Here is a 27,376-nt window from a genome sequence, read left to right as displayed (position 1 = left end):
GCATGAGGAGAGATGAGGACAAGATGCGGATTGATGGGTTTTTTTTTCTTCCCCCATGTTTCCACATTAGATATGATGTGTGCTGTGTTATATAGCTTGATATTCTGAAAGATTAATTGGCCAGATCGTGGCAGAAAAGTGAAATGGCCGTAAAATGTGAAATGAAAGCTGCAGAATTTTTGAGGCCAATGCAAATTCCAAGAACTGTTGGGGTTTTTTTTTCAAGTTCTCTTAAAATAAAATGAAACCTTCCAGAAAGAGATGATTTATGATTTTAAAAACATTTTACCTGAGGGCAAAAAAAAAGTTTTTCTTTATTTCTGATTGTCTCTGAAGCATTTCATCCAATAGTTTTAAATGCTGACCAACTTGCATGTTACCACTTTTATTTTGCTCAGGTCTCAGTGAAACAATGGTTGATACTTTGATAACTGTCAAAAATCAATAAACTATAGTTTTGCCTGTTTTTCAGCAGAACTGCAAGAAGCCTTATTTGGACCCCTTTCTAGCCTAATAGTCAGTACATTACTTCCCCCAAGGTCGTTGTTTTCACATACTTGATGAGCTTTTAAGGGGTTGCTCCACAATGAGAGATTGAAGACAGCCATTTGTTTCAGATATTTCAATTATACTCGCTTTCCCGTTGCTGATTTAGAGCCTTCATTTCTGGTATTGTTTTTGAAATTTCATTTGTACATTAAACAGATTCTGCTTCTCCCCAATTGTTGCAATTGTGATTTTTTTTTTTCAAGCAACAGCGGAGGACTTGAGTGAATAGGATATCCACTGTGTTTTCACAGTGTGTCTCTGCTTGATGTTGCTGAGCAGAGGATAGAACAGCATGTGTTTGAGAGCAGGGATGACATATTTACCAAAAAATCAAATAGAACCTTTAACTTGATTTTCAGTGCTTGTGAACTGTTTGCTGTCCTTTTTTTCTCTTTGGTTTAGATTTTGTTGCAATGTGAATGTTATACTGCCAGTGCACTAATTATGGAGAGATGTATTTAATACTAATTGCATTCAGTCAATGTGGTCTGTTTGCCCCCTTTCTCATTATTTTTCTTTTGATTAATTTATAGCCTGTTATTGGAATGCAGCAGTCTATTCTGGAATGCCTGCAGATATCTCACTCAGTTGGAATTGATGGCCTTTACAGTTCCTGTATGAGGTAAAATTAATTTGGTGTGAATCTGCAGGTGCCGAATGCAACTTTTTTTTTGAAAGAAAATTGTTCTAAAATTTATGGGGTTTTTTTCAGATGGATTACCAAATATTTTGTGAAATGCTGGTCAGGGAAGAATTTTGCCCGCCTTCCAGCAGAACTGCAGAAAGCCTGTCTGATGTCTGTAGTCCAGTCTTTAGTAAGTAATGTCCATCAGCAATATCTTTTTAAGCCCTAACAATGATGTTGCAGTGTTATTATAAAGTGGCCTCACAATATATTCCCAGCCAGAATGGAGATAATTGGGTAGCTCACCATACCTGCAGACCACAATGCTGTTAAGTGACTTGGATTGATTTTATGCACATAGTTTCTATTAAGCAGTTTTCCTCCACTCTGCGTTTCACTGGAGATGTTACCCTGCTTCTATTGGGAGACTTGGCTGAAGTTTTGGTTGGGAACTTTTTTGTTCTCTATAGCTTCTAGAGACTCTTTATAGACTTGGTTTGCTGTAAAATAACTCGACTGTTCTGACATGAATCCCACCCTACCTCACAATGGTATCAATGCTCGTTTCAGAATTCAAAAGCCTTATTGCGTATGGTTATGCAGTGCTTATGTTAATAACTTGAAATGCAGAGGTCCACCATAATTGTTTAAATATGCGGATTACTTTTATTGCATACGTAGGATATACACTATAGAAACAGGCCATTGATCCCAACCAGTGTATTTAAATTTGGAATTTTTAAAAAATCAGTAATGACCATGGCACTGAAGCTGTCAGATTGTTTTTCGAAAAACAAAGAGAAGAAACCTGCCATTATTGCCTGGTAACGCCTGTACATGAATCTAGTCCCACCCTGAACATGGTTGACACTTCGCTGCCTTCTAAAGTAAACTAGCAAGCATCTAAGTTATAAGATAGACAATAAATGCTGGCTTCTCCAGCAACAGTCACACCCCTAGAAGGAATGTTTAAAAATGGCATTGCATTTTGGGGAGACCTTGGGCAGATCAGTCTGTGGGGAATTTTGTAGATGATACAAAATTTAGTAATCAGTCAATTTAATAAAAAATTCCAGTATTTAAAATAGTAAATACATCTGTAAATGTGGTTGAGGCCCCAGCACTGATCCCTGTGGCTCTTCACTAGTTATAGCTTGCCAATTCCAAAGAGACTCATTTATTCCTATGTTCTCCTTGTTGGCTTTATCCATGCTAATGTTACTCTCTATACCATGTGTTCTTGATTTGTGTTGCAACCTTTATCAAATGCATTTTGTAAATACACATCTGCCGGTTCCCCTATATTCACCTTGCTTATTACTTCCTCAAAAAAGCACTAATAAATTAGTTAAACACTATTTCCCTTTCACAAAACCATGCTGTCTCTGCCTGATCCCATCAATTTTCTAAGTATCCTGCTAGAATCTCCATGACAGATGTTAGGCTAACAGGCTTATAGTTTCCTGCTTTCTGTCTCCCTCCTTTCTTGAAACAGGGTGTTAAATTTGCTATTTTCCAATCTGCTGGGACCTTTCTCAGGATCGAAGGAATTTTGGAGGATGATAACCAATGCCTCTATGATCTGTAGCCACTGCTTTTAAGACCGTAGGATACAGGCCATCTGGTCCTGTGGACTTGTCAGCCTTTAGCTCTAGTAGTTTCTCAGCATCTTTTCCCCGATGATGGGAATTGTTTTAGGTTCCTCCCTCCCTTTCATCTCTTTATTTTCAAGTATCTTTGGGAAGTTTTCTAAGTCTTCCACAGTAAAGACAGGCACACAATATCCATTCCCCAGAATCGCACCCTAGCTAGCTTTAGTTACTGTTTTTCTATATAAATACTTATAGAAAATTTTACTATCTTATTAGATAGCTTTCTCTCATACCCTACTTTCTCCCTTTTTTTAACTCATTCTTTGTTGGTTCTTTTCGATCTTCTGACCCACCACCTAACCTTTGCAGATTTCTTTCCATTGATGCAATCTTCAATTTCCTATTCAGCCACAGATGATGTATCCTCCTCAGAGTCTCTCTTTCTTACTGGGTTAAATATTTGCTGAGAGTTATTAAATATCTCCTTAAAAGTCTGCCACTGAATCTTCCCAGTTTGATATAGCCAGCTCTGCCTTCATACCTTTATAGCTGCCAAATCCCATGGGCAAGGTACTCACTACTGAGCACAATCTCATGGGATTTTCGTTTTGAAATGGCTCTGAGCCTGTTCTACTTTTTTAATTGCTTTTTTGCTTCTCCTGCACATAAATCAATTTGAGAAGCCGCCGCCGCCTCCTCCTTCCTCCACCTGTTGTATGTCCCCAAATTGGTATTGTAGTAAACTGGGGTGGGGGCTCGTCATTTCTATGATCTGGGAACCCATTATGCAGCAAACTAAATTTTAGATACAGACTGAATGCAGTTTGCTGTGTATTCAATCAACTGTGAATTTAGTTCCCCATCAAATGGGGTCACTGCACACTAGGTGGGAGGAATTGCCAGGCCTGGCTGGTAATCAACGACCTGTGGTCTTCCTGCTTTGGATTGGTTCAGTATCTATTCATGTCCTAATCAGAGAGCTTGTATGTGAGGTTACAGATGGAGTAGGCGGGTGTGGGGAGGGGGTGTGGTGGAAGGGGATGAAATCATACTAGTGGTTTAGACTGACAAAGCAGTTCATGGACTTGTAAACATGCTTGGAGGAGGGATGATCGTTCCCATTTTTAAAATTTCTGTAGTGGTTCTTTGAGATTTTAGTTGTGGGAACACAGGTTAAAGAAATTTTGCTGAGCTGCGCATGGAGTGGGAGGGTGCACCCATAGCCCAATTGCAATCTCAATAAAGTGCTTTATGCTGCATGAGAAATTAAAGAGATGAAGGGGGCAGCTGTTGGAGTCAGATATATTGGCAAGTTTGTAATTGATTTTTCCTTTTGGGAATTTGGAAAAGGGATGTGGATGGGAGCCTGTCGTGGGGTTGAGCAAAATATCTATTTTGCTAGATTTTTTTTGGTGAAATGTAATTTGGGAGGGAATCTCACGATAAAAATAAAGCCTGAAATATTTGATTAGGACGAGTAACTTGCCTAATGATTGATCATCAAATTTGTTTGCATTGAATGTGGTTGACCCCATTATTTTTTTTTAAAAGCCCAAGTATAAGCGAAACACAGTTTAAACACTCCGCCTCTTATTGATACGAAATCCAATTACAACTGTTGTAGCATAGCTATTGGAGGAATTCTGTGAAGATTTGTTTCCTGATCTTGTCAAAGCTCATCCTTTTAACAATATTCTGACTCTCCGTAGATTGAGCAATCACTGGATGTTTGTTCTTTTGCCTGTTTCTTTTGGAGGAGGGAGCAAAGTTTGTCGCCTGATTTTTTTTTGGCCATGAGCTTCAATCAGTTGTGCAGAAGAGAGTTTCAGCTGCCTTTTGTAGATAAGCTAGGAAAAAATTAAGCTGAGTTGTTGATATCGAATATCATGCCATTTATAGAATCTTAAAGCACAAAAGGAGACCATTTGACTTGTCATGCCTATGCCAGCTCTTTGAAAGCTGTCCAATTTAGTCCCACTGCCCAGCTTTTTCCCCATAACCATGAAAATTGGTTGTCTGGTTGCCTTTTGAAAGTTACTACGGAATCTGCTTCTGTCAGCCTTTCAGTGTATTCCAGATTTTAAACACACTCAGGTGGGGTGGGTGGGTGAGTTCTTCTCAATTCCCCTCGAGTTCTTTTGACAATTATTTTAAATGTATGACCTCTGGCTACTGACCGACTTGCCAAAGGAAAGAGTTTCTCCTAACTTGCTCCAGCAACACTCCCTCATAGTTCTATTGATTCTCCCCTTAACTTTCTCTGCTCTGAGGAACCTTGAGGAATGCGCTGCCTGGGAGGGTGGTGGAGGCAGGTTGCCTCACATCCTTTAAACAGTACCTGGATGAGCACTTGGCACGTCATAACATTCAAGGCTATGGGCCAAGTGCTGGTAAATGGGATTAGGTAGGTAGGTCAGGTGTTTCTCATGTGTCGGTGCAGACTCGATGGGCTGAAGGGCCTCTTCTGCACTGAGATTCTGAGATTCCATCCCATTTCTCTGATTTCTGCACATAACTGAACTCCCCCATCCCTGGTAAGCTCCCTCTGTACATATTCCAAGGTCTTGACGTTCTTTCTAAGATGTAGTGCCCAAAATTGTGCACAATACTCCGGCTGAGACCTAAATAGTGATTTGTAAAGATTTAGCATGGCTTCCTTTATTTTTGTATTTTAATATCCCTATTTACAAAGCCAATTAATCCTATTTGCTTTCTTAACTGCCTTATTAACTTGCCCTGTCATTTTCAAAGAATTATGAATATGTGCTCCCAAGTGTGTCTGCTCTTGCATCCACGCAAAAAGTACCATTTAGGTAATACTACCTCTGCATGTTATTTCTCCCACAGTGCATCACTTTGTACTTATCCTCATTAAACTGCATGACTAACCATTTCACCAGTCTATGTCCTCCTGAAGTCTATTATCCTGCTCCATATTTAAACCATTGCCAAGTTTTGTACCATCTGCAAACTTTCCAATTTGCAGATCATTTATTTATAACAAGTAAAGCAACGGCCCTAATACCAAGCGCTGGAGATTATATTATATTATGATCACTGTTATCCTGAAGTGTTCTCAATGCAATCCCCTGGTTGCCTTACTTTATTTCCCAGAACTAAATCCATCACTGCTTCATTGGGCGATAATTTTTAGGTAGCCCTGCCATACATGTTTTAGGAATTCTTTGCTGTCCTTGCCCTTTACATATTTTTTGTCTTGTATCCCAGTCCATTTTAAGGTAATTAAAGACTTCTGCTATTATTGCTCTATTTGACAACAGATTTCCTGCTTTATCTCCTCTATTGGGATCTAAAATAAACGCATGGCTCCTTTTTGGTTTCTTGGCTACAGCCAAATAGATTCTGTCTTTGAGCCCTTGAGTGTGTCATCTGTTTAGAACTTTAATAATATCCTTGATCCATACTGTTACACTCCCTCCTATTAGGTAAGTGCAACCTCTAATAAGGTGATTATGTTCAGCCCTTTTTGGCTGTTTGGTTAATACCTATACATGCTGGCAGTTTGATTTATATTTTCAAAAAATTTGAATTTGAGTGTGAAGGATTTATTGAAGACAAATTATGTAAGGTTATATTAAAGTGCATAGCTTTTTTAAAAAAGAATCTTGGCCACATTAACCAATTGTACGTACTTGACCTTCAGAATGTGAAGAATGTAGTTTCAGTGTTAATGGAAAGTGACCGTCTACTGTGGAGCCTTCCAGAGGTAAAATGGGCAGAGCAAGCAATTGCCTTGACAAAAGAGCTACAGGATGAATGCATCAAGTTCATTGTGCCACACTTCCTTGAGACAATCGGGAGTAAAAGCTTCCTTCATCTGCTAAAGGCAAGATTCATTTTTCTTATCAATTATGCATCTCCAGTACTATTAATGTGAAAGATCTAATCATTAGTAAGAGTCAGATTTTGAAATGAAGAGCTTGTTCTTTATTCATTGTTACATGCCAAGGTATGTGATTGGAAAAGAAGAGTTTGTATTTAAACAGTGACTTTTATGACATCACAAAACATTTTTTTAAAAAAGTACTGCATTGACTTCGAAGTATAGTCACTGTCATATTGTAAGAAAAACATGGTAACCAGTTTGTATACAAGGTTCCACAATCAGCAATGAGGTAAATGAATGCTTTGTTAATCTGTTTGTCATGTTGCTTGAGGTGCACACATTGGCATTTGGGAGAGCTCCCCTGCTCTTCTAATAGTGTCATGGGATGCCATATGCCCACCAAGAGGGCTGATGAGGCCTCTGTTTAACATTTCATCCAAAAGATGGCACCTCCATCAGTGTGCTACTCCCTTGGTGTTGCACTGGAGTCTTGGTCTTTGTGCTCAAGTCTCTGAAATGTCTTGAATCTATAAACTGCTTACATAGCTTTTCTTTTCTCTAAGCTTAACTCCAAGAATTGATCTTGTTATATTGCAGGAAATGGGAGCCCCAATCCTTTGGAAGTGGCAGAATGGAAGTCTTATCCACTCAAAATTAAGTTTGTAATCTCAGCTGTGCTGTCCATGGGGTGGTACTAAATGTAGTTGGGCAGTTCATTAGAGGTGAAGAGAGTGTGTCAATTGATGACTTCTCCACTCACCTAAAGTTAATCCAGATGCACAAAGATGTGTCAGAAGCTTGAGAGTATTCACTTGGCTGGGTGTTATTCATGAATATATAAAAAAAAAAAAGGAAGGAGAATAAAACAGTTGAAATAAAGATAATGAAAGTGATTTCAGACTGGATCTGTGCAATCATTTCAGAATAGCTGAGTTTTAAGATGTTAATCTTGTTTGCTGGAAACTGAGTTGAGAGCCCAGAGGAAATAAGCCAGAATTGTCTTTATGGTCATCTGAAATTACTTTGAGATCATTTAATTGTTCTGGAAATGTTGCCTGTCTCTGCTAGATGTGGTGATTTTATCACTGAAATTAAGCAAATTTGGCAGGAATGTTCCATAAAATGCAGTTATGAAGCTATGCTTTAGAGTCAATAAAACATTTAGCCCCCCTCAGACCTTTTATTTAGAACTTGAAGTACAGGTGGTTGCTGGCATATTGTTGAAACTACAAACTGAAGACAATCCAGATCATCTGGAATCTACATTCGATCAAGATCAGAACATGAATTTGTTGCTATTTGCAAGACTCCAACTTGCCACAATTGTAATGTATCTGGGAGCCATTTGAGTTTTTGAAGATGTGTGCAATGGGAATTCCTTGGAGGTAGAATTCAAATTTCCAGGTTCTTGGAAGGGAATTAATTGTCGATTACCCATGAGTTTGTAACTGAGTAATGCTTAAACTGAATCTCCTTCATGTGGTGATTCTCTAGAAAGGATTACACTCTTTGTTTGCTCTGTTAACTTTGAGGGATGACAAGCTACAACCTGTTATTTAGCAGAGGATAGAATGATACAAGACCTATTCCAGCAATCTTTTATGTTGTGGAGAAAGTCCATTTGGCCCAACAAATCATAGTGACTAGCCACTGTCTCTATTCCTTCTCCCTGGTATCTGAGGCTGAACCACAGCGCTTACAAAATTGGTGTCATATTTGACAGAGAAGCTTCTGACCATGTATCCCATCATCACTAAGAGCGCCTATTTCCATCTCTCTAACATCAGTTCAGCTCATCTATTGCTGAACCACATTGAAAAGACAAAGGCAAAAGTGAGCACACGAAATAACATCCTGAATAAGCTCACTAACACACAATGGGGAGCAAGCTCGAACACATTACGAACCAGTGCACTTGCTGTTTGCTATTCCACTGCTGAATACGCCTGCCCTGCATGGGAAAGATCTACTCACGCTAAGAAGATGGATGCCATTCTGAATCCAAGCTGCCAACTTATCACAGGTTGTTTAAAACCAACAAACACTAATAGCCTATATATCCTGACAGGTATCGCTCCCCCTGATATAAGAAGAACGGTAGCCAGCAAGAAAGAGCGACTCTGTCAAACTTTAGATGAGAGGCACCCTCATGGTCAGACACCTACACCCAGCTGCCTAAAGTCAAGGAAGAGCTTCATGAACAGTGTTGTTCCATTACAATCAACCCCATCTGAAACCTGCATCGCCTTGTGGAAAGACCGGCTCGCCAGTCTCGAACAACCCCCAGCAATGGAAATTCTACCAGATGAAAGCCTTCCCCCAGAAGCTAATTGCAACTGGGCAACCTGGAAGTACCTTAACAGACTTAGGACTGGTGTAGGTCGTTCAAAGGTGTCACTAAGCAAATGGGGTTATACAACCTGCCCGACAACTTGTGACTGTGGAACTGAGCCACAGACTATGCAACATCTCCTGCAATGTCTATCGCTAGAGGAACCCTGCATTATTGCAGATCTTGCCAAATTCAACAACAAGGTGCAAAAATGTGTCCAGTTCTGGCTGGGCCATGTATAGGCTGTCCATGGTCATGATAAGAAGATAATCTATTGCTAAAACCCGCGTCTGTCTTTGTTACCTCTGGACTGGGCTATTCCAATGCACTTCTGGGCCATCTTCATGCTCCAATAAACTTAAGATCATCTAGCACTCTGCCCATATCCTAATTTGCACAAAGTCCTGTTCACCCGTCACCCTTATTCTCACTAATTTGCACTAGCTCCTGTTCAAGCAACATCAATTTTTAAAATTCTCATCCATGTTTTCAAATCTCACCAGGGCTTACCACCACCATCAATGTGACCTCCTAAAGCCCTCCAAGAGAATTGGTGCTTTTTCAATTTTTGTCTTATGCAGATCCCCTATTTTAACTGCTCCATTGTTGGTGGCTGTGCCTTTAACTTCCAAGGCCCTGCCTTAAACTCTGGGGTTCCCATGCTAAACCTCTCTCTCCTTTTTTAAGACTTTCCTTTAAGCACTACTACTTTGGCCAAGATTTTGGTTATCTATGTTAATATCTCTTTGTGGCTGGTGTTCAATTTTCTTTGGGTATGCTCCTCTGAAGCACCTTTGGAATGTTTACTGTGTTAAAGGCCCTATAGAAAAATGCATGTTATGATATCTGGTCATGGCAGTTAAATCTTTGCTTCATCTCTGGTCTGTTCCACATGGATCTGAGATGGACAAAGCTTATGCCATAGCTCCTCAGAAGCCAGCAGTCAGTTGCATCATTGTAGAGGATCCTTTTACTGCCTGCAGTTCAGGGAAGGCTATGGTAATGCAGCCTATCTTTGCAATTGTACAGCTCCCACTTCACTAATGTTGGATGTTATGTTGAGCACAATAGTGATGATGCATACAGCAGCAGTATATAAACACACACAGGATTCTGTATTGATTTTGATTTACAGCTCTGATTCCACTTTCAAAAGCCTGATCCACACCACACGAAATACCTTGCTGGCAGCCAGATCTGATCTCCTTCACTGGCATAGCGTGAAATGTTTGCATGTACATGTTTTGGCAGCTAACAGATGGATAAAGGGCTCATGCAGACAAACTGCTCAATTTACCACAGCAACTGTTTTTCCTTGTATTTCAAATTGGTATAAATGCACAAAAATACAAGCGCACTTGACTTGAAAGTGCTAGTAGTTGGCGCAGGAAAGACAGAAGTGAAGAGAGAACACCATTAAATTAAGAAAAGATTGAAAAGGAAAACTGAGAAGTTTTTAATCATGGTATGAAAACATTGTGGTGCAGAATATTTGAAGTCCAACATTCGGCAGCACAGCATGGAAGAATGAGCTTTCACTGCCAAAATTCTCCATGCAATGAGTTGTCTATCTTTGCCGTGGCACTTTGGGGAAGTAATAGGTAGAAACCAAACATTTCCCCAGAAATGTGAAATGCATGTGTGTCTGACTGTTCTCTCATGCTCTTGCTGTCAGAGAGTGTGTGGAACAAGTTTGGGAGCAGCTCATCTTCAAGAAAGAAAAATAATGGAAGCATTTTCTGATTTTTTTTTGTGAGCATTCAAGGTTTTCTTTCTACCTCCACCAGAGGAAATGGGATGCCTGTTATACATGGCTAAGGCTGCTAAAAATAAATCATACTTAAAGTTTCAGATGTCATGGCTCCAAGCTTACATATTTGCACTGGAGCTGCTTTTGATTTATTATTACAACACTAATTACTTAGGGGAAAAGTTTTTTTTTAAATTTGGAGCTAAATTTATTGTAATATATGTGAAAGCTCTCGACCTAATTTAACCTTGTATGTGGAAACACTTGCATCTGGATGCTAGATATTTGAACCAGGTATGCAGTAGTTGATCTATTTTAAGAGACATCTGTTTCCTTGGCATAATCCATCTTATCTGTCATATACTCCAGGCTACAAATGCAGCTCTCTTGGGGAACATGTTACCTTGGTTTCAAGAATCCTTTGGGGCTAAGTGCACTGGAAATGGAGCAAATGAGAGCACACCTGGTAATGTGCTCACCACTCCGCCTGTATAGTACTAAATAGCCTGCATATTTGGTGTGCAGAATTTCATCTAGTTTGCTACTTAATGCATTTTTGTAAAGCAGATTAAATTTTTTTTCATGAGTACTGAAAGGAGGAAGCTGCAAGGTAAAGCTACATTTGTTTTGAAAATGCCAGCTATAAAATAACTCTATTTTCTAGGCTCAGACGATGAGCAGAAGACCATATCTGGTGGAAAGAATTTTTGCAGCCATTGAACAAAACATTACAGTGACAGACGGCTGCTTGCAATTTATAGCTGTGGACTTGCTAAGGAGCCAGGTGGCTCACAAAGAGGTGGCAAGTATTTAATCATATAAACATCTAAGCTTAAGTTTATTTCAGAAAAGGAGAGAGCTTTGAATAGTTTATTTCTGGAACAATATATGGTAACTGTTGGCCACAAATGTAACACTTCCCAAAATTTATTTGCTCCCGGTATATCATTATTTGTCCATGCCATGTTAATGTACAAGTTCTTACTCTACTCTTACTGCGTTTGCATCTGCCTGACACAGTTCTGCCCTCTCCTGAAGTGGGAGGATTAATTAGCTTAATGTAGTGGCTTCCATGTAGAAACTTTTCTGTCAGCAGCATAAATCGATCACTTCATATGTCTTGAGAGAATTTGACCTTGTGGCACCAGGAAATAGCTGGATGTTAATGCTTGCTTAACTGCTGTAGCAAACAGAGGGATCACAGTGTGTGATTTCAGCACTGCGAAGTGTCGGTGTCTGATACTGAGGGTTTATTTTTTTAAAAAAACCTTACTACACCAGACGGTTGTCCAGGCGGAGCAAGTGACATCATTGATTAGCTGGGGGAGTTAGCAGATTCTTGAGTGGAATAATGATTTGGTTGCTATAGTAACGTGGTTTACCAGCTCCTGATTCGTCCTCTTGCACAGGGTTTTGCGAGTGAGATCTCGGCCCTCTTTGACAAGCTCTGGACGTTTCTGGTTCAGTCTTTTTATGCAGTTCGTCACACGGAAGGCTGGAAACTGATGAAACCTCAAGACCAGGAGCAAATACAAGCAGGTCTGTAATACTCAAACAAAAAAAAAATAGGTGGTGGAGGAGGCTGTTCCTGGAGTTTTGTCACCTACAAAATTATGTTTGCCAATAATCTGCGAGGTTGTCTTTGTTCTCTAAAGCGTGTAAAAACGTGGGCAGGCATTGTGTGCGGACTGATCGTTTTTCAAATGTTACAACCTTCCATCCAGGGGTGTACAGGAAATTTACCATTAATTGGCTATTTTTTTTAAAAGATGGGGTTGTCATGCAGGTTTGAATAGCAATAATTTCATTGTCGGCCATAAAATTCATACAATGATGTGGGGTCAGTCATACTGTAGCACTGAGATTTTCTATATCTTGATCTAACCTTTTTTATAGTGCTTTATGTTCTATTCAATTTGTTAGATAATTCGTAACTGTTTTGAATCATTTTATCATCCTGTTAGGTTAGGAGAACCTTGGGCAGCCGGTGCTGTGGTGTTTGTGCATAGCTGATGGTGCGCATACATGATTTTGCTCTGTACGATTGGGATTCGTGATTTATTTTGCAGGTTGCTGTTATTAAGTCAGTTAAAGTGTCCCTAAGGGCCTGGATGGCTATTTAACAGTTATTAAACACTCTCTTGCTCTGATTGACGCCAGTATTTGCAGGATGAGGTTTTAATTGCTTGATACGGTGAATGTTGTTCTTTGTTGCGAAGTCTGTTACGCAATCGTGAATTAAACTGCTTTATGGGTGTGAGGCTATGGAGTAAGTGTAGCTTGAAGCTCTGCCATGGAGAACGTAGCAAATTAATAACCATATTCTAGAGAGCATAAAATCGATTCGTTGCATTGAAGTGGTAAACACTCGGGTTGAACAACCCTATTTATAACAAATTCCCTGCGAGATTGATGTAAAAAATGATTATTGCTTCCCATTGATGCAACCTCTAGTCAAACTCGACCATGTATTTGTGGGAATCGCGTTTAGATGGTCAAGTGTGTGACCACCTCCAGGAGCCTACCCCATGCAATTGTAGCTGTTTCACCCTATCTGCAGTTCAGCTGCAATAATTGCAAAGCAAAATTTATCCCGACTGTGTCCAGCTGAACAAGCTGGGAAAATTTTGCATGTAAATAGTTTTTGATGTTTGATGTTCCTAAAGAGCTCTCAGGACAGTCACCTCTCTGCTAATACTACTTACAACAGTCATCTATGCTGGATGTTGATGAACAGCAAGGCGGATGCAGTGCAACTTCAATCTGCTGGAGGCTGGATAAATGAGTACCAGTTTTCAAGTTAAATATTGTCATTAACTTATTTTGTTTTAAAATTTATGTTGGTTATTCAAGCTTCATGCAGGCAATGTGACAGATTTATTATTACATGATCTGGGATTCAATTTTCATCTGTCCAATCACTTCACTTATTTCATTACATAGAATCTCCAAAATAAATTAAATGGTAACATGTTATATGGATGCAGTATACAACATATTTACTGTTAGTTTTCTTGGGTAGGGTCAGGAAATAGTCATGTGAGTTTATTTTTACGTATCCCCTCATACTTATGTTTCACATATATCGTGTCCTCTGTGTTGTCTGAGGCTTGCTATACCTCAGTGATGCCATGATATCACAATTGGGCAATCGGAAGAGACAGGCTGCACAGAACTACCTTGGCCAGTACAGGGGATTGAACCATGGCATTATCAAGCACCACGCATAACCATTTGAGCTATCTGGCCCTACTTCAAATGCACATCACTGTTTGATATTTGGTTTAACTAAATATTTTTATTAAATAATGTTCACCTTTCTGCACAGCATTTATCTGGTCTATATTTAGCAAGAAATAATGAACCTTCCCCTGCTTTCCATACATTGTGTAACTGTGGGTTGACACATTGATTTCTCTTGAGCTAAATTCACTTGTAACTGCTGTGATGTCATTCCTCATTACAATGATTGTGATTATCATAGACCATGAATGGATGATACTCCCATGAATCTATCTACAAAACATTTCCATTATTCAAAAGCAGTGGCCAACGATAAAGAGGTGGAAGCATTTGGAATGATTGAGAACTATTTCAGTGAACTGGCTGATGAAGGATAAGTGGCACTTTTGAATTTATGATAGATATATCTGAGGATATGTAACCTCGCAACTCACAAAATGGTTTATTAAAGTGTAAAATCTCTCCATCTTACTTGGAATGGCAACACTGTCTGCCATTCCTCCTGCATGTAAGAATATCGAATGGCCTGCTTCCAGGCCTCCTCAAATGTGACTCTTCAGGCAATTGCAGGCAATGCACAATGGCCCATGTTGACTTCCTCCACTTGCTGCCTCACCATAATTAAAATTAGGAATGTGGTGAAATGGGGGAGTTGAAAGAGTTGAATATGTGGAAACTCTGTTTGCTCTGGCATGCTGCACCACCCACTAAAAAGTCACCCTGTCAGTTCTGATTTTAAAACATCAACTTCTAATTCCTGAGGAATTTTACGATGTAAAATTGTAAAGTGATTACTGGGCAATTATTTAGAAGCAATCCGAAATACCACCATGAAATAAAATTTGACGCTGGGTAATTACCAAGAATATAAGAATAATTGACAATTACTGTGTAATTGGCCATTTTTTGTCAGTGTTATGTCTTTATTCATTAAGTGTAACAAAAGAGCTGGTATTAATTTGAAGCAAATCACAGGATAAGCTGCTTTTAAAAACTCATAGGATTTCAACTCATTTACTAAATCTTTTGAATGTTTGATTAATGTATGGCACTTTCTTTTTATAAGGAAGGTCCATTGTCATAATGCACTTGTCAAGAAATTGAATGCATTAATGGTTAAGGCCTGCTATATGTTACAAGTCTGTAAAACAATCTCATTCAAATGATATCAAACACCACAAAAGAGTAGCTCGAGTGGCTTTCAGTTATTTGATCCTGAAAAGACAGGTTTAAATACAATCCAAGGGCATATTTAAAAAAACATTTTCTCTTGGATTTGTATTCCATTTTAGCAACTCAAAGCACAAATCACTTCTGGAGAGCAGTAACAATTGTATTTTCTTGCTCTTTTCTCCCCCAGTGATATATATAGCTTCTGTCAGGTCTTGCTTTTGTATCTTACCCATATTGTTGGTTATGTGTGGTGGACATACTGGATTATAAAAGGGCTTGCTGATGGATGGTTTTAAGAAGGGATAGTGGAGTGGTACGATGGTGTTATATACATTTTACCAAAATTATCTCATATTAAGTATTGAATGACAATTTTCCATCATTTGGCCTAATGAGATTTAGACAAGCTGATTTATGAAACATGAGGGAAGCTGGGATTGTTGCTTTTAGAGCAGAGAAGGTTAAGGAGTAATTTAATGTTCAAGGTAATGAAAGGATTTCTTTTAACTCTGAGTTATCTCAAATCCATACCCTGAAAGGGTGGTGAAAGCAGATTCAGAAGGGAATTGGATATATACTTGATACATACAGAACTGAGGAAAGAACGGGCATGGGACTACTAGATAGCTCTTTCAAAGAGCTGGCACAATAGACTGAATGGCCTCTTGCACTATAAGGTTCTATCAAATACTGACCTTTGCATTGAGGGAGATCCTGACAGGATGGAAGCAAGTCGAAGTGATCAAACTGTATCTGGCATCTAAGGTTCATTTTAGTCTGATATTTCAAGTCATAGCTTATTGCAAAATTAGTCTGATTTTAATAGTTGTCATTGCAAGAAAGTGCACACAAGTATCAAGAAAATAATATTTGATCAGTAACATTGATTTAGATGTATAAAATTTTGCCTGACCTTTTTTTGTTGAAACTACATCTGAAATTGACTCTGGAGGCAGATGGGGGTCATATAACAATGCACCTTTTTAGAAGAAGGTTTCTAATAAATGTACTACGTGAGACACTTTTATACTTCAAAACTAAATTGCAAGGGTAGGTCAAGGGAGTTTGGGCTCAAAGTCATAAAAGACACATTAAGAATTGATACAGAAAATTATTCATGAGGATTGATTAACGTTTGGAATGGACTTTGGGAAAGAATAATGGGGCAACAGCCCAGTAATCACTAAAGAACCAATTGGTTGTCAGGGTCTTCCTGGATGGATGAATTAATGTAGACAATGGCTTCCTTCATCTGTAATGATCCTGTGATAAACTAAGGTCATTGCTGATTAGTACCTCACTAAAAGGAAGAAAGCAAAGGAAGTAAGATGGCTAGGTTGTGCTGAAGAAAGTATTGAGTGGAGTGGACAAGGATCCCCTACTGTCACTACATCTTTTTCCTGGTACAGGTATACACAAGTGCCCAGCTTCACAGACTAAATGCAGGTAATACCAACCTGTGAGCTCTTGAGGAAGCAGTTAAAATTTTACAGTAAGAGCTCACCAGGGTTTGCACCTGAGCTGATCATTGGCAAAAGATGTTCAGTTCTGGCAAATGCATGGTACTACATATTTGAGTAAATTACAACTTGCCAAGGGGAAAGTTAAAAGATCTAGCAGGCCTTTGACTGGTTACTCACAATATTTTACCCATATGAGATGCTAGGTTATATTGTCAGATAGGCTGTGTTCAAAGACTTGGAGGTTATACTGAAACTGTTCAGTGTTCTGGTTTGGTTGCCTTTTTTGCCTGGAGGGCCTGTTAGGTGGCAGCCAATGTAGAGCAATGAGGCTGAGCTGTAGTGTTAGCGATTTAGGAAATTGATGCAACCATGAAAATCAAGAGAAATAATAATTTAAGATAGATCAGAATAGGGGGCACTAGTACAGACAAGGTTGTGAGATTAAATATTGCTTTACATTAAGGGTAGTCAGCTTTGTAGAATGTGTTACCCAGGAAGAGTGACTGGTTTGAGTTGATATTCTGGGGAGGAAAAGAATAGGTGAAATGGGCTGAAGGTCCTTCATTCAAATCAGTCTTATGATGAGCAGTGACCTAACCTTAGCTGAGTGGTAATCAGCAACTCCAGCCGTAATCTGTCTGCATGTTGATGAGGGGACATCTCTCAGTTGCAATTTTTAAAAACATCAGTTTCCAGGTGAGTTTTCAGAAACTGCTTGCCTTGGAATCAGTCTTTTTTGTGACCTAGCCTGAAACACTCCAGATATGTTGAAAACTCTGATGAAGCAAAGAATTTGCATGCTGGGTCTGGAAGCTATTCATATCAATGTTGGGAATCTAACAATATCAGGTTGACTGGTCAGTTGTCTGCTTCTGCATGTGAAATACTGTTCTGGCATCCAGGAATTTGAGATTCACTCCGTATATGCATTCAGGACTAGCAGGAATACTGGGAAAGCAGTTGAAAATAAAGTGAAAATCATATCTTGCAGGGATAGCTATGTTTCTTTGAAGGATTGTAGAAAAATTGAAATATATGGTATGAATGTTGGTAAGTTAAGTCATGTTTTTAAATAAAGTAAGATACTGTTTAACAATATACACTATGAAAACCAATGGACAGAGAAGGACACAAGCTGTCCTACAATCTGCACCATCGTTTTCCAATCATGGATCTTGATCCCAATTATATTAAACAGCAATTTTTTTGTTCTTTAATGGATGTGGGCATCACTGGCTAGGCCACATTTATTGCCCATTCTTAACTGCCCTTCAGAAGGTGGGGGTGAGCTGCCACCTTGAACCACTGCAGTCCATGTGGTGTAGGTACACTCTCGGTGTTGTTTAGGGAGGGAGTTCCAGGATTTTGACCCAGAAAGGAATGGCAATGTAGTTCCAAGTCAGGATTGTGTGGGGCTTGGAGGGAAACTTGCAGGTGGTAATGTTCCCATGTATCTGCTGCCTGTATCCTAGGTGGTGGGGGTTACAGGTTTGGAAAGGTGCTGTTGAAGGTGCCTTAGTGAGTTACTGCAGTGCACCTTGTAGATTGTGTACACTGCTGCTACTTTGCATCGGTGGTGGAGGGAGTGACTGTTTAAGGCGATGGATGGGATGCCATTTGAGCCTGCTTTGTCTGGATTATGTCCAGCTTCTCGAGTGTTGTTGAGTTGCACTCGTCTAGACAAGCAGGGAGTATTCTATCATACTCTTGACTTGTGCCTTGTAGATGATGCACTGACTTGGGGAGTCAAGTGGTCAGTTACTTGCCATAGAATTCCCAGTCTCTGACCTGCTCTTGTAGCCACAGTGTTTTTTTATATGGCTGGTTTAGTTGCTGATTAATGGTAACACCACCGCCCCCCCCCCCCCCCCCCCCCCCCCCCCCCCCCCCCCCCCCCCCCCCGGATATTGATAGTGGGGGGAATCGGTGATGGTAATGCCATTGAATGTCAAGGGGAGATGGTTAGGTTACAGCCTATTTCTAATCAGAGTACCCATATGTACTGCAGGAATCCTGTATCCTCATGAAAACCTATAGATAGTAAGGTAGGAGGGGTTCAGATGGCACAAACCCCCTGTCTTCCATATTGAATTAGGCAAATTCTTCAACATCCAGGAAACAATTTAATTAGTTTCCCATTGGTTCTATATTTGTTTCTGACTGCTGATAGGTTAACCTACCAAGCTTTTCTATATAGTAACTCTTAAGCATTCCAGTTGCTCTGGCCTTTAATGTCGTCTTCAACTGGAGTTCTTTGCTATTGAATGAGTATCCCATCCTTATGTTGGCCAAAAATGAACAGAAGACTTGATCAGTTCTTTGTAACATTACTTAGTCTGATTTGCATAATTGTGGTGGGGGATGCGATTCTGTTGAAGATGAATGTATTTGTTTAGTTAACCTCATTGCCAAGTAGACCTACATGTTTTTAATTGATAGTTGATGCATTGAGACACGCGGGTGTTTCAGAACTGCAGCTTTGGAGGTGGAGTTAAATTCCTGTTGGGATTAGACCAATTTTACAACATTTCTACAAATGAATGAATTTTCTTGATCCCTACACTCCATCTAACAGCATGGAGACTTGAGTGGGATAGGAAGATTTGTAGGACCAAGGGAATTGCTAGATGAGAGAATATCCAAGTATTACCTAGTTAACTTTGCAACTTTCTGGTAATTGCATGATACAATGTTAATAGAACTGTTGATGAATCACAGCAATTTACCTCCCTCATTTAGTTTACAACATATCCAGCTAGAAATGATGAGGAAAATCATAAGGGTCGAGAGCTTTGCAGGCAAGTCCAAAGATGGTGCCTCTCAAACATACTACACTTATCACATGTCTCAAATTACCCATACAGTATACTAAAATGTTATCTTTGCACTGAGTCTTAATTCTGTTGCTGTAATCACTGATTGCTATAGTGTCTTTTCCTCATCAGTAAGTTGGCAACCCAGTTCAGACTGAGACTCTTGAGGGGATGCATGTTACTGTGCGCAGATTGCCAAATATGTGTTGCTCCTTTCATCTCTTTAGAAAGAAAAGATTTCCAGCTGCATGAACAGAGTCTAAAGCATGTTCAATTCCCCCTTGTTCCTGGTGGTGCAGGCATCAATACACTAGTAAATTTAGAAAACATTTCCTATGTATCCAGACCTTTTCAATTGCTTGCTTTTGCTCAAGAGAAAAATAAATGTTTTGTGTAATCGTTTAACCTTTTACTGCTACTTTTCAACCATCTGTCAAAGTATTTATGTCAACTTTAGAAGGCTTTAAAGTCTGAATATGCTGTTACCAGTGCCAATCTGGTATACACAAGAGAATAAGGTACTAGATCTTTTATATAAGTTCCTGAAAGTAGTAGATTCATACTGTTGTACTCAAGTTTGTTCTGTTCCTACTTGAAAACTTAAATTGTTTAAAATAACTTTTTTATTATGTTATATTTGTAGAATATAATACACAGGTGGTACATCTTTCAGCCCATTTGAATCTGTTCTATTATGTTACCCAGGCCAGGTTTTGCGACGACTAGGTGAATTTTGCTTGGCAACATCTACGATATTGGTGCTGGGAATGGGCAATTTAGTGTATGGCTAACTAATTTGTATTATTTTTTCAGCTGCTCTCGACAAAGGTGATGATAGAAAGCTTGGCAAAAGACCAACCTTGACCAGTTCACAAGTAAGATGGCAACTTAATGTAATTTTCCAACTTAGCCACTATTATTTTCCTGTAAATTTAGAAAAAGCATTTTCTGAACTGGACATTAATTTAATATACCATTTTATCTTTTCAAATTACAAATTTAAGCAGGATTCATTTAGAACTGTAGCTGTAAATCCAAAAGTGTAACTTAAGTTACATAAATTAATATTCCCCTCACTAATTTTGAAAAATAAATTTGTAAATGGCACACCACTTGTTAATATATTATTCTTGGGGAAAATTATGCTTTAACCTTGCATCTCTTAACAGCAAAAGAAACGTCCTCTACTTGACCCTTCTCCATTTGATGTGGCAGAGCAAGTGTGTAGAAAGGGGAAACTGCTGTCAACAGATACAATTGTATCGAATAGTCAATTGTCCGCTTCAAAAATGAAGTCTGAAGGTTCAGTGCATACAGCCAATGGGCGACTGTCAGCTGGTGCTTTGAGGAAAGGTGAAGCAAAAGGAAAGGACATTAAAAAAGCAAATGAGAAAACGCCAAAAACTGGGAAAGCCAATGAAAAAAGCACCTCGACAAAGATGAACACTCCTGTAAAAGCTAGACTCGAGGCCAAGACAAAAGTTGAGAGCATTGTCAGTAAAGTGAAAGCATGCTCTGACAGTACGTCGTGTCAGACAGGTTCTACAGTGAGCAGTAGAGGGGTTGGTGGGCAGGATGGAAAAGCAAATACAGGTGCACGACCCAAAGTATCTCTCAGTTCCTCCAGCATCCAAGCAAAACTAGGAAAACCAGTGAAGAAAACCATTCAGCCACAGGCAGAGAAAAATGGGAACAAGTGTAACTCTGACAAGTTGGAACTTTCAAACAAGGATGCTACTGTGGGCGCAAATGGACATACTAGTGGATTACAAGAGGGGAATGCAGTTGAAATAAACAGTCGTGGCAAGAAAATGGCATTTGTCAACAGTCCTGTTGAAAGCGCTGCACAGGAGACAGCAAAGAGCCCAGTTGGCCAGAAGTCTGCAGGTTTGTTGTTTATATAATAAATTATTTCTTCCATCCTCCCTATTTCTCCTTTTCCATAAGTATGCTGCAAGGCTTCATGGTTGGAATATTTTAAGCTATGAACTGCACTTTAGCTGCTATGTTGGCTGTATCCAGTGAAAAGTACTTGGGCAAGGCATGCTTGGTGTACTCTTTGGTTTATTGTTAATATTTCCTCCTCCTGCTCCTTCCCCACCCAACCCCAAACCAAATCTTTCTCTCTTATGCTTAAACCTATATAATTGAGAGCTGGGGTTTTAACTTTCATACCAAACACCCCCGCCCCCTCTCAGTAAGGAATGTAGGGACTGGGATGAAAATACCACTCAAAGTAATTAAGATTCTCCTTCCCACCTCCTCCCGTTCTGTGCACCAAACACACATGCGCACACTTGCTTTGCTCTATCTTTATGTTGGCCTCTTCTAGTTTACCGTGTTGCTGCAATAGAAGAAAATTTGGTAACTCTGAACAATTGCACATTTAAATATAACTTTTTTTTTTAACTGCTTTGCAGTTAGGCCAGCAAGCGTCGTCAAAGCAACAAAGACGCCTTCTGCATCAACGAAAACTGGTAGACCTCTTTCTAATAGGTGAGTAATGATTTTCAAATGTGAATGTCGGTCACTCCTTAATTTAATTCCCTCCCTCCCTCCCTCACTGTATTGATGGGATCTTGGAGACATTTTAAAACGTTGCTGCTGAGAACTAGTTAATGATGTTGCAATATTAGGATTCCAAACACTTTGAACCATAGCATGTCACATCACAGGAACAGGCCATCAAATCTGCAATGGTTGACCATACTTGAATAGAGTAGTGGTGTAAAGTAGATCTTAAATGACCATAGCACTGTAGAACTTCAGTTGTAGAGATTAAAACAAGAATTATCCAGTGTATTTTCTGAAAACAAAATCTTAATAGGCCACATTCAGGTATGTAAATTGAACCTGATTTGTTATAGATAATGGTGCCCTCTGCTGGATTACTGTCATGCTTTTGATCAGGGTTCAATTAACCATGGCTCACATTTTGCAGCAAAAGTAACTGTGGTTATTGGCAGGCACTGATACTGAAGTGTAAATTGGATAGTAACTTCAGTGACCACACATGCGCAGTTAAATACGGAAATTAGGAATTGCTTTCCAGCTTAGCCTGGTTCCTTCAGAAACTGTTCTGTAATAGTAATCTCGTAAGAAGCTTGCCACATGAAGGGAGTGAAGTTGTACTTGCGTGGTACATATGCACACATGCACAGACATGCAGACAGATGCATGCAGCTTATCTATTTCATTGTAAGTTTTTTTTATAGCATGTTAAGTTTTAATTACTGACAAATCCTTCTGACACTCTAACTTCCAGAAGTATGTGAGTCTTTCATTTAATTTTTTTTCCAATTTCCAACAATAATTAAAGATTTGAACCTACTCCTTCCTCTTTCTGTTCCCCTCTCTCTCAATCCCATCTTTCTTTTTCCCTCTCTGTTTTGCTTTCTGCCCATGATTTGATGCAGAGTTGACCATACTAACTTTCGCATCCTGGTTCAGGCTGTGTATGCCTCAGTAGAGATTCTTTAGTCTGGGTGGTCAAGGGGAGAGTTATTTGCCCTGTTCATGCAGTTCCCAAATCTCCTGTAGAAGGCGTTGTGCTAAATTTGTTCTCTGCTGATTGCAAAATCCAGTTCAGTCTCTTGTAAACATTAAATTTAATTTTGATAGTAGTAGAAGTACGTTATTTAAAAAAAAAAATTCTGATATCTCAAATAAGAGATCCAAAAAACTAATTTGCCTAAACTGAATAGGTGTGGACTCTGTGTTCAAACACTTGTTTGTTCATAGCAACATAGAGGTTAGAGTCAGAGGAACAGAGTTATGGAGAGCCTGTATGCCTGGAGGAGATTAGAGAGAGATTGGAGCAAGGCAGTGAAAGGATTAATAAGTTTTTGAGAATTTTGAATTGGGAGTGCAGAAGGACTAGAGGGTTCTTCAAGAAGGATGGGCAGTACACGAGCGTCATGAAGTACAGAGTACAGGCAGCAGAGTTTTACATGAGCTAAAATTCAGTGAACACATGGCCTAGCAGTAATGCGTGGGTATAAGATGTGTATATAAGGGTTTTAATAGAAGGGACAGTGGAGGTGTGAATATGTGGTGGTGATGGAGAGGATATGGGATTGAATAGGATGCCAGCATTGTGAACTATTTGCTTCATCTGGAGATGATAGCTGCTGGGAAAGGGGACAAAATCCGTGTCACGATCACAGGTTTATCGCGGGGTGCAAAGCCTATGGATTTGGTCTTCCCTGTGTTTAATTGGAGGCTCATTCGGTGCTGGATATTGAATGAGCAGTCTGTCAACACGCAAGCTGGAGTGTTTGAGAGAAATGGTGCCAGGGTATATGTGAATACCCAATATCTGTGGATGATGTTGCCAAGGATTACCTTTCAGTCGAGCAGATAATTTTGGGGGCACACAGAGGTATTAGTATGAGGGTTGGGAAGTGAAGCTATTGCTAGAGAAGTCCCAGCTCCAATTGGATGGGTGATAGAGCCAAGCGAGTGCAGTCTCATCGAATTCAATAATGCAGGAAAGTGATGTGGGTGACCAGTCAAAGGTTGCAGAGAGATGGAGGAGGACGTGGAGGGGTAATGCACCACTGCCACAGTGTGACATCATGACACAATAATGTCATTTATGGCTTTGATTAGAGCAGTTTCAGTGCTGTGCAAGGAGAAAACCTGATTAGAGTTTCAAACATGGAGCTTCAAGGAATTTGTGAAGTGTGGCAAAGAAGTCCAGGAAATTAATTTCAGTATTTAAAACATTTAGTAGCTTCATTTTGGGAGGAAAAATGTAGAGGGTAGGGAGTGACTGGGAGCATAGTTAGTAACTAGCAGCATGTTATAAATAGTTTTGTAAGGTGGCATATTGAAGCTGCAGTTCACTGTTCTTTTGAGCGTTGGCACATTAGTATTGACTCCTGATTATAGCTATCTGCCACCAACCCAAAACAACATATTGCAGTCCCAATCTTGAATTTGGTGCTTGGAAACGATCAGATGGAGGCTAGGCAGAAATTGTGTGGTGGTCAGGGGAGCTGCATTGAAGGGAAAGTCTTTGTGTCACTGCATTTATGTTGTTCCACATAACCATCTCTGCAGGGTGCTTGATTCTCGCAGCAGTTTTCTAGCCTCTGGTTCCCTTTCTATCCCTCTTCCTCCCTCTGTTATTTAAAATTCTACTTTTTTGCCACTCTCTGTAGCACTTCTGAGCAACTTAGGTATTTGGCTCCAATCTGGATGCTGCAATAGGTGTCTCCACTTGTGCAGGGTAGTAATGAGCCTGCAAAGTTTTTTGCTCAGCAGTCCAGCTGTGTGCAAGATTTCATGGTGTTCTGTCAAAATTCTTCAAGGCTCTCTGCATTATCCAAGCAACTGCCACTTGGAAAGGTTTCCTTTGAAAAATGCCCCGGGGTTTCAGAGCAATATTGTATTCATTGGGAGCGCTATCCCAGAAAGAGGGGTTGAAAGGGTTGCAAAAATAACTTCAGGGTTAGCAGGTCTGCCAGATGCCAATACAAGTAGATGCTATAGATTAGCTCGTCCTGTTAAAAGGAGCTTTTTGAATTCTTGTTCACATAAGTTCATAAAAATAGGTGGAGTTCCTCCACTGACTCAGGAACTGTACCATGTTGCCCTGACTTCAAACTGACCAAAAAAGCTGATAGGTTCAGTACGTGGCCATTGTTGAGTTAGCTGATTTCAACAGGTATTATGGTCTAGGGTCTTATGGCACAGAAGGAGGCTGTTCGGCCCATTGAGCCACATTTGGCCTTTCAGTCAAACAGAGAATTTTGGGGTACACTATAGAGGTATTAGTATAGGGGTAGGAAGCAAAGCTGTTGCTGGGGAAGCTCCAGTTCCAATAGAAGGAGCAGCGGGGCCTTTAACCCTGCCTTTAACAGTGAGAGCAAGAGACCATTAAAGAGCATGGAAAGAGAGGAAAGAGATCATGAAAGAGCATGGCGGGCAGATGGTTGGTGAGTATTTCTAGTCTTTAAAATAAAAGTAAGGTCTTTAGTTTGTGTTTAAGTCTCTAGTCTGTTCTTTTTGCTTAAAAGAGTGGGGATACTAGAGGAAATAATTTAAGTAATTAAATAAAATACAATAGTGATGGCAGGACGGGTGATGTATGGGTGCTGCTGGACACCAAGGTGATCCAGAGCGAACACATCTGTAGTTGTGTTTGCAGCTCGAACTTTGGATCCGAGTTGAGGAGCTGGAGTCTGAGCTGCAGACATTGCATCACATCAAGGAGGGGAATGTTACCTGGACACTTGCTCCAGGAGGAGGTGACACCCCTCAGATTAGGTCATTCAAATTTGGGTCTGTGATCAGGGAAGGAGAGTGTGACTGCAAGTGAAGCAGGTATGGGGGTCCAGGGAATAGCGTTCAAGGAGCCTCGGCCCCTGCAACTTTCTAACAGTTACAAAGTTCTTGCAAGCTGTATGGATGAGAGCGTGGATTGCAGGGAGAATGAGCAAACTGACCATGGTGCAGGGAGCCATTCAAGTGGGGGGGAGGAAATAGGAACGTAATGGTGGCAGGGGACAGTATAATGAGGATAGATGCTGTTCTCTGCAGCCATAAGCATGAGTCCCAAAGGCTGTGTTGCCCTGGAGCCAGGGTTAAGGACATTTCAGCTGGAGAGGAACTCGGAGTGAGAGGGGAGGGATCCAGTTGTTTTTGTCCACGTTGGTACCAATAATATTGATAGGACTAGAAAGGAGGTTCTGCTGAAAGAATTTGAACAGTTTAGGAGCTAAATTATAAAGCAGAACCTTCAAGATAATAATCTCAATATTACTACCTGAGCCACGGGCAAACTGGCACAGGGTAAATAAAGTCAAAGAGTTAAATGCGTGGCTTAAAGATCGGTGTGGGAGGAATGGGTTTCAGCTCATGGGATAGTGGCACCAGTACTAGGGTAGAAGGGAGTTCTTCCGGTGAGATGGGCTTCACCTGAACTGTGCTGGGACCGGTGTCCTGTCAAATGAAATAATTAGGGTAGTAGAGAGGGCTTTAAACTAAATTGAGGGGGGGTGGGGAAATAGTTCTGGAGAGGGGATACATAGGCTAACAAAGAAAAAGATATGGCAGCATTGCAGGGCAGCTATTTAGGTAATGATACCCAGAATGTGACGGGAAGTGACAGTGTACAAACATAAAAGCAACAAATAGGGTCAAAGGGGGAAAAAAATGGTAAAAATGCAAAATTACTGGCCCTTTACTTAAATGCATGTAGTATTCAGAACAAAACATGAATTAATGGCACAAATAGAGGTTAATGAGTATGGTCTTATAGCCATTATGGAGATGTGGTTACAAGGAGATCAAAGCTAGGAACAAAATATTTAGGGGTATGTGACTTTTTGAAAGGACAGGTAGGAAGGAAAGGGTGGTGGGATAGCTTTTAGTACGAGATGGAATAAGTATGATAACAAAGGATCTTGGATTGGAAGATGGTAAGAAATAACAAGGGGAAGAAGACATTGGTGGTAGTAGTCCATAGACTCCCTAACAGTAGCTATACCGTAGGACAGAGAATAAATCCAGAGATAATGAGGGCATGCTTAAAAAAAAGGCAGTACATTAATCATGGGTGACTTTAATCTTCTTCATGTAGATTGGGAAAATAAAATTGGCAGAGGTAGCCATGAGCAAGAATTCGTTGTGTATTCGAGCCACTTTCCTAAAACAATATGTTGTGGATCCAACCAGGGATCAGGCTATTTTGGATCTGATAATGCATAATGAGGCAGGTCTAATAAATGATTTGAATAAAAGGTCCCCTCGGAAACAGTGACCAAAACATGGTAGAATTTAGCATTCAGTTTGAGTGAAATTTGTGGGTCGAAAACAACTGTGCTAAACTTCGATAAGGGTAATTACAAAGGAAATGAGGGCAGAGTTGGCTGGAGTGGACTGGGAAAGGAATTTAGCAGAAAAGACAGTTAGTGAACAATGGCAGACGTTTAAGAAAATATTCCATGACTTGCAACAAAGATATATCCCAGTGAGGAAGAT

At 39.9% G+C, this 27,376-nt stretch overlaps 2 protein-coding genes across 8 annotated transcripts in view; one reads left to right on the top strand and one right to left on the bottom strand.

The window, feature by feature from the left end:
* The window catches only part of btbd8 (BTB domain containing 8), an 88,697-nt gene that overhangs the window by 44,938 nt on the left and 16,383 nt on the right, over window positions 1–27,376 (top strand). For 6 of the 7 annotated variants that reach the window (XM_041208838.1, XM_041208839.1, XM_041208837.1 and 3 more), the window contains 8 exons: window positions 1,083–1,171; window positions 1,262–1,364; window positions 6,431–6,613; window positions 11,360–11,497; window positions 12,105–12,234; window positions 20,201–20,262; window positions 20,557–21,274; window positions 21,808–21,883. In XM_041208838.1, the coding sequence (XP_041064772.1) occupies window positions 1,083–1,171; window positions 1,262–1,364; window positions 6,431–6,613; window positions 11,360–11,497; window positions 12,105–12,234; window positions 20,201–20,262; window positions 20,557–21,274; window positions 21,808–21,883 (1,499 nt within the window). The remainder of the gene's footprint in view (window positions 1–1,082; window positions 1,172–1,261; window positions 1,365–6,430; window positions 6,614–11,359; window positions 11,498–12,104; window positions 12,235–20,200; window positions 20,263–20,556; window positions 21,275–21,807; window positions 21,884–27,376) is intronic. The other variant, XM_041208841.1, reaches the window with a different exon arrangement.
* Window positions 7,364–27,376, bottom strand: part of glmna (glomulin, FKBP associated protein a) — a 92,138-nt gene continuing 72,125 nt past the window's right edge. The window contains exon 20 of the mRNA XM_041208846.1: window positions 7,364–7,429. The gene's annotated coding sequence lies outside the window, so the exon portion shown is untranslated. The remainder of the gene's footprint in view (window positions 7,430–27,376) is intronic.

Source organism: Carcharodon carcharias, chromosome 16, assembly GCF_017639515.1.
Source record: "Carcharodon carcharias isolate sCarCar2 chromosome 16, sCarCar2.pri, whole genome shotgun sequence".
Lineage (NCBI taxonomy): Eukaryota > Metazoa > Chordata > Chondrichthyes > Lamniformes > Lamnidae > Carcharodon > Carcharodon carcharias.
This window is presented reverse-complemented; position numbering and strand designations above follow the sequence as displayed.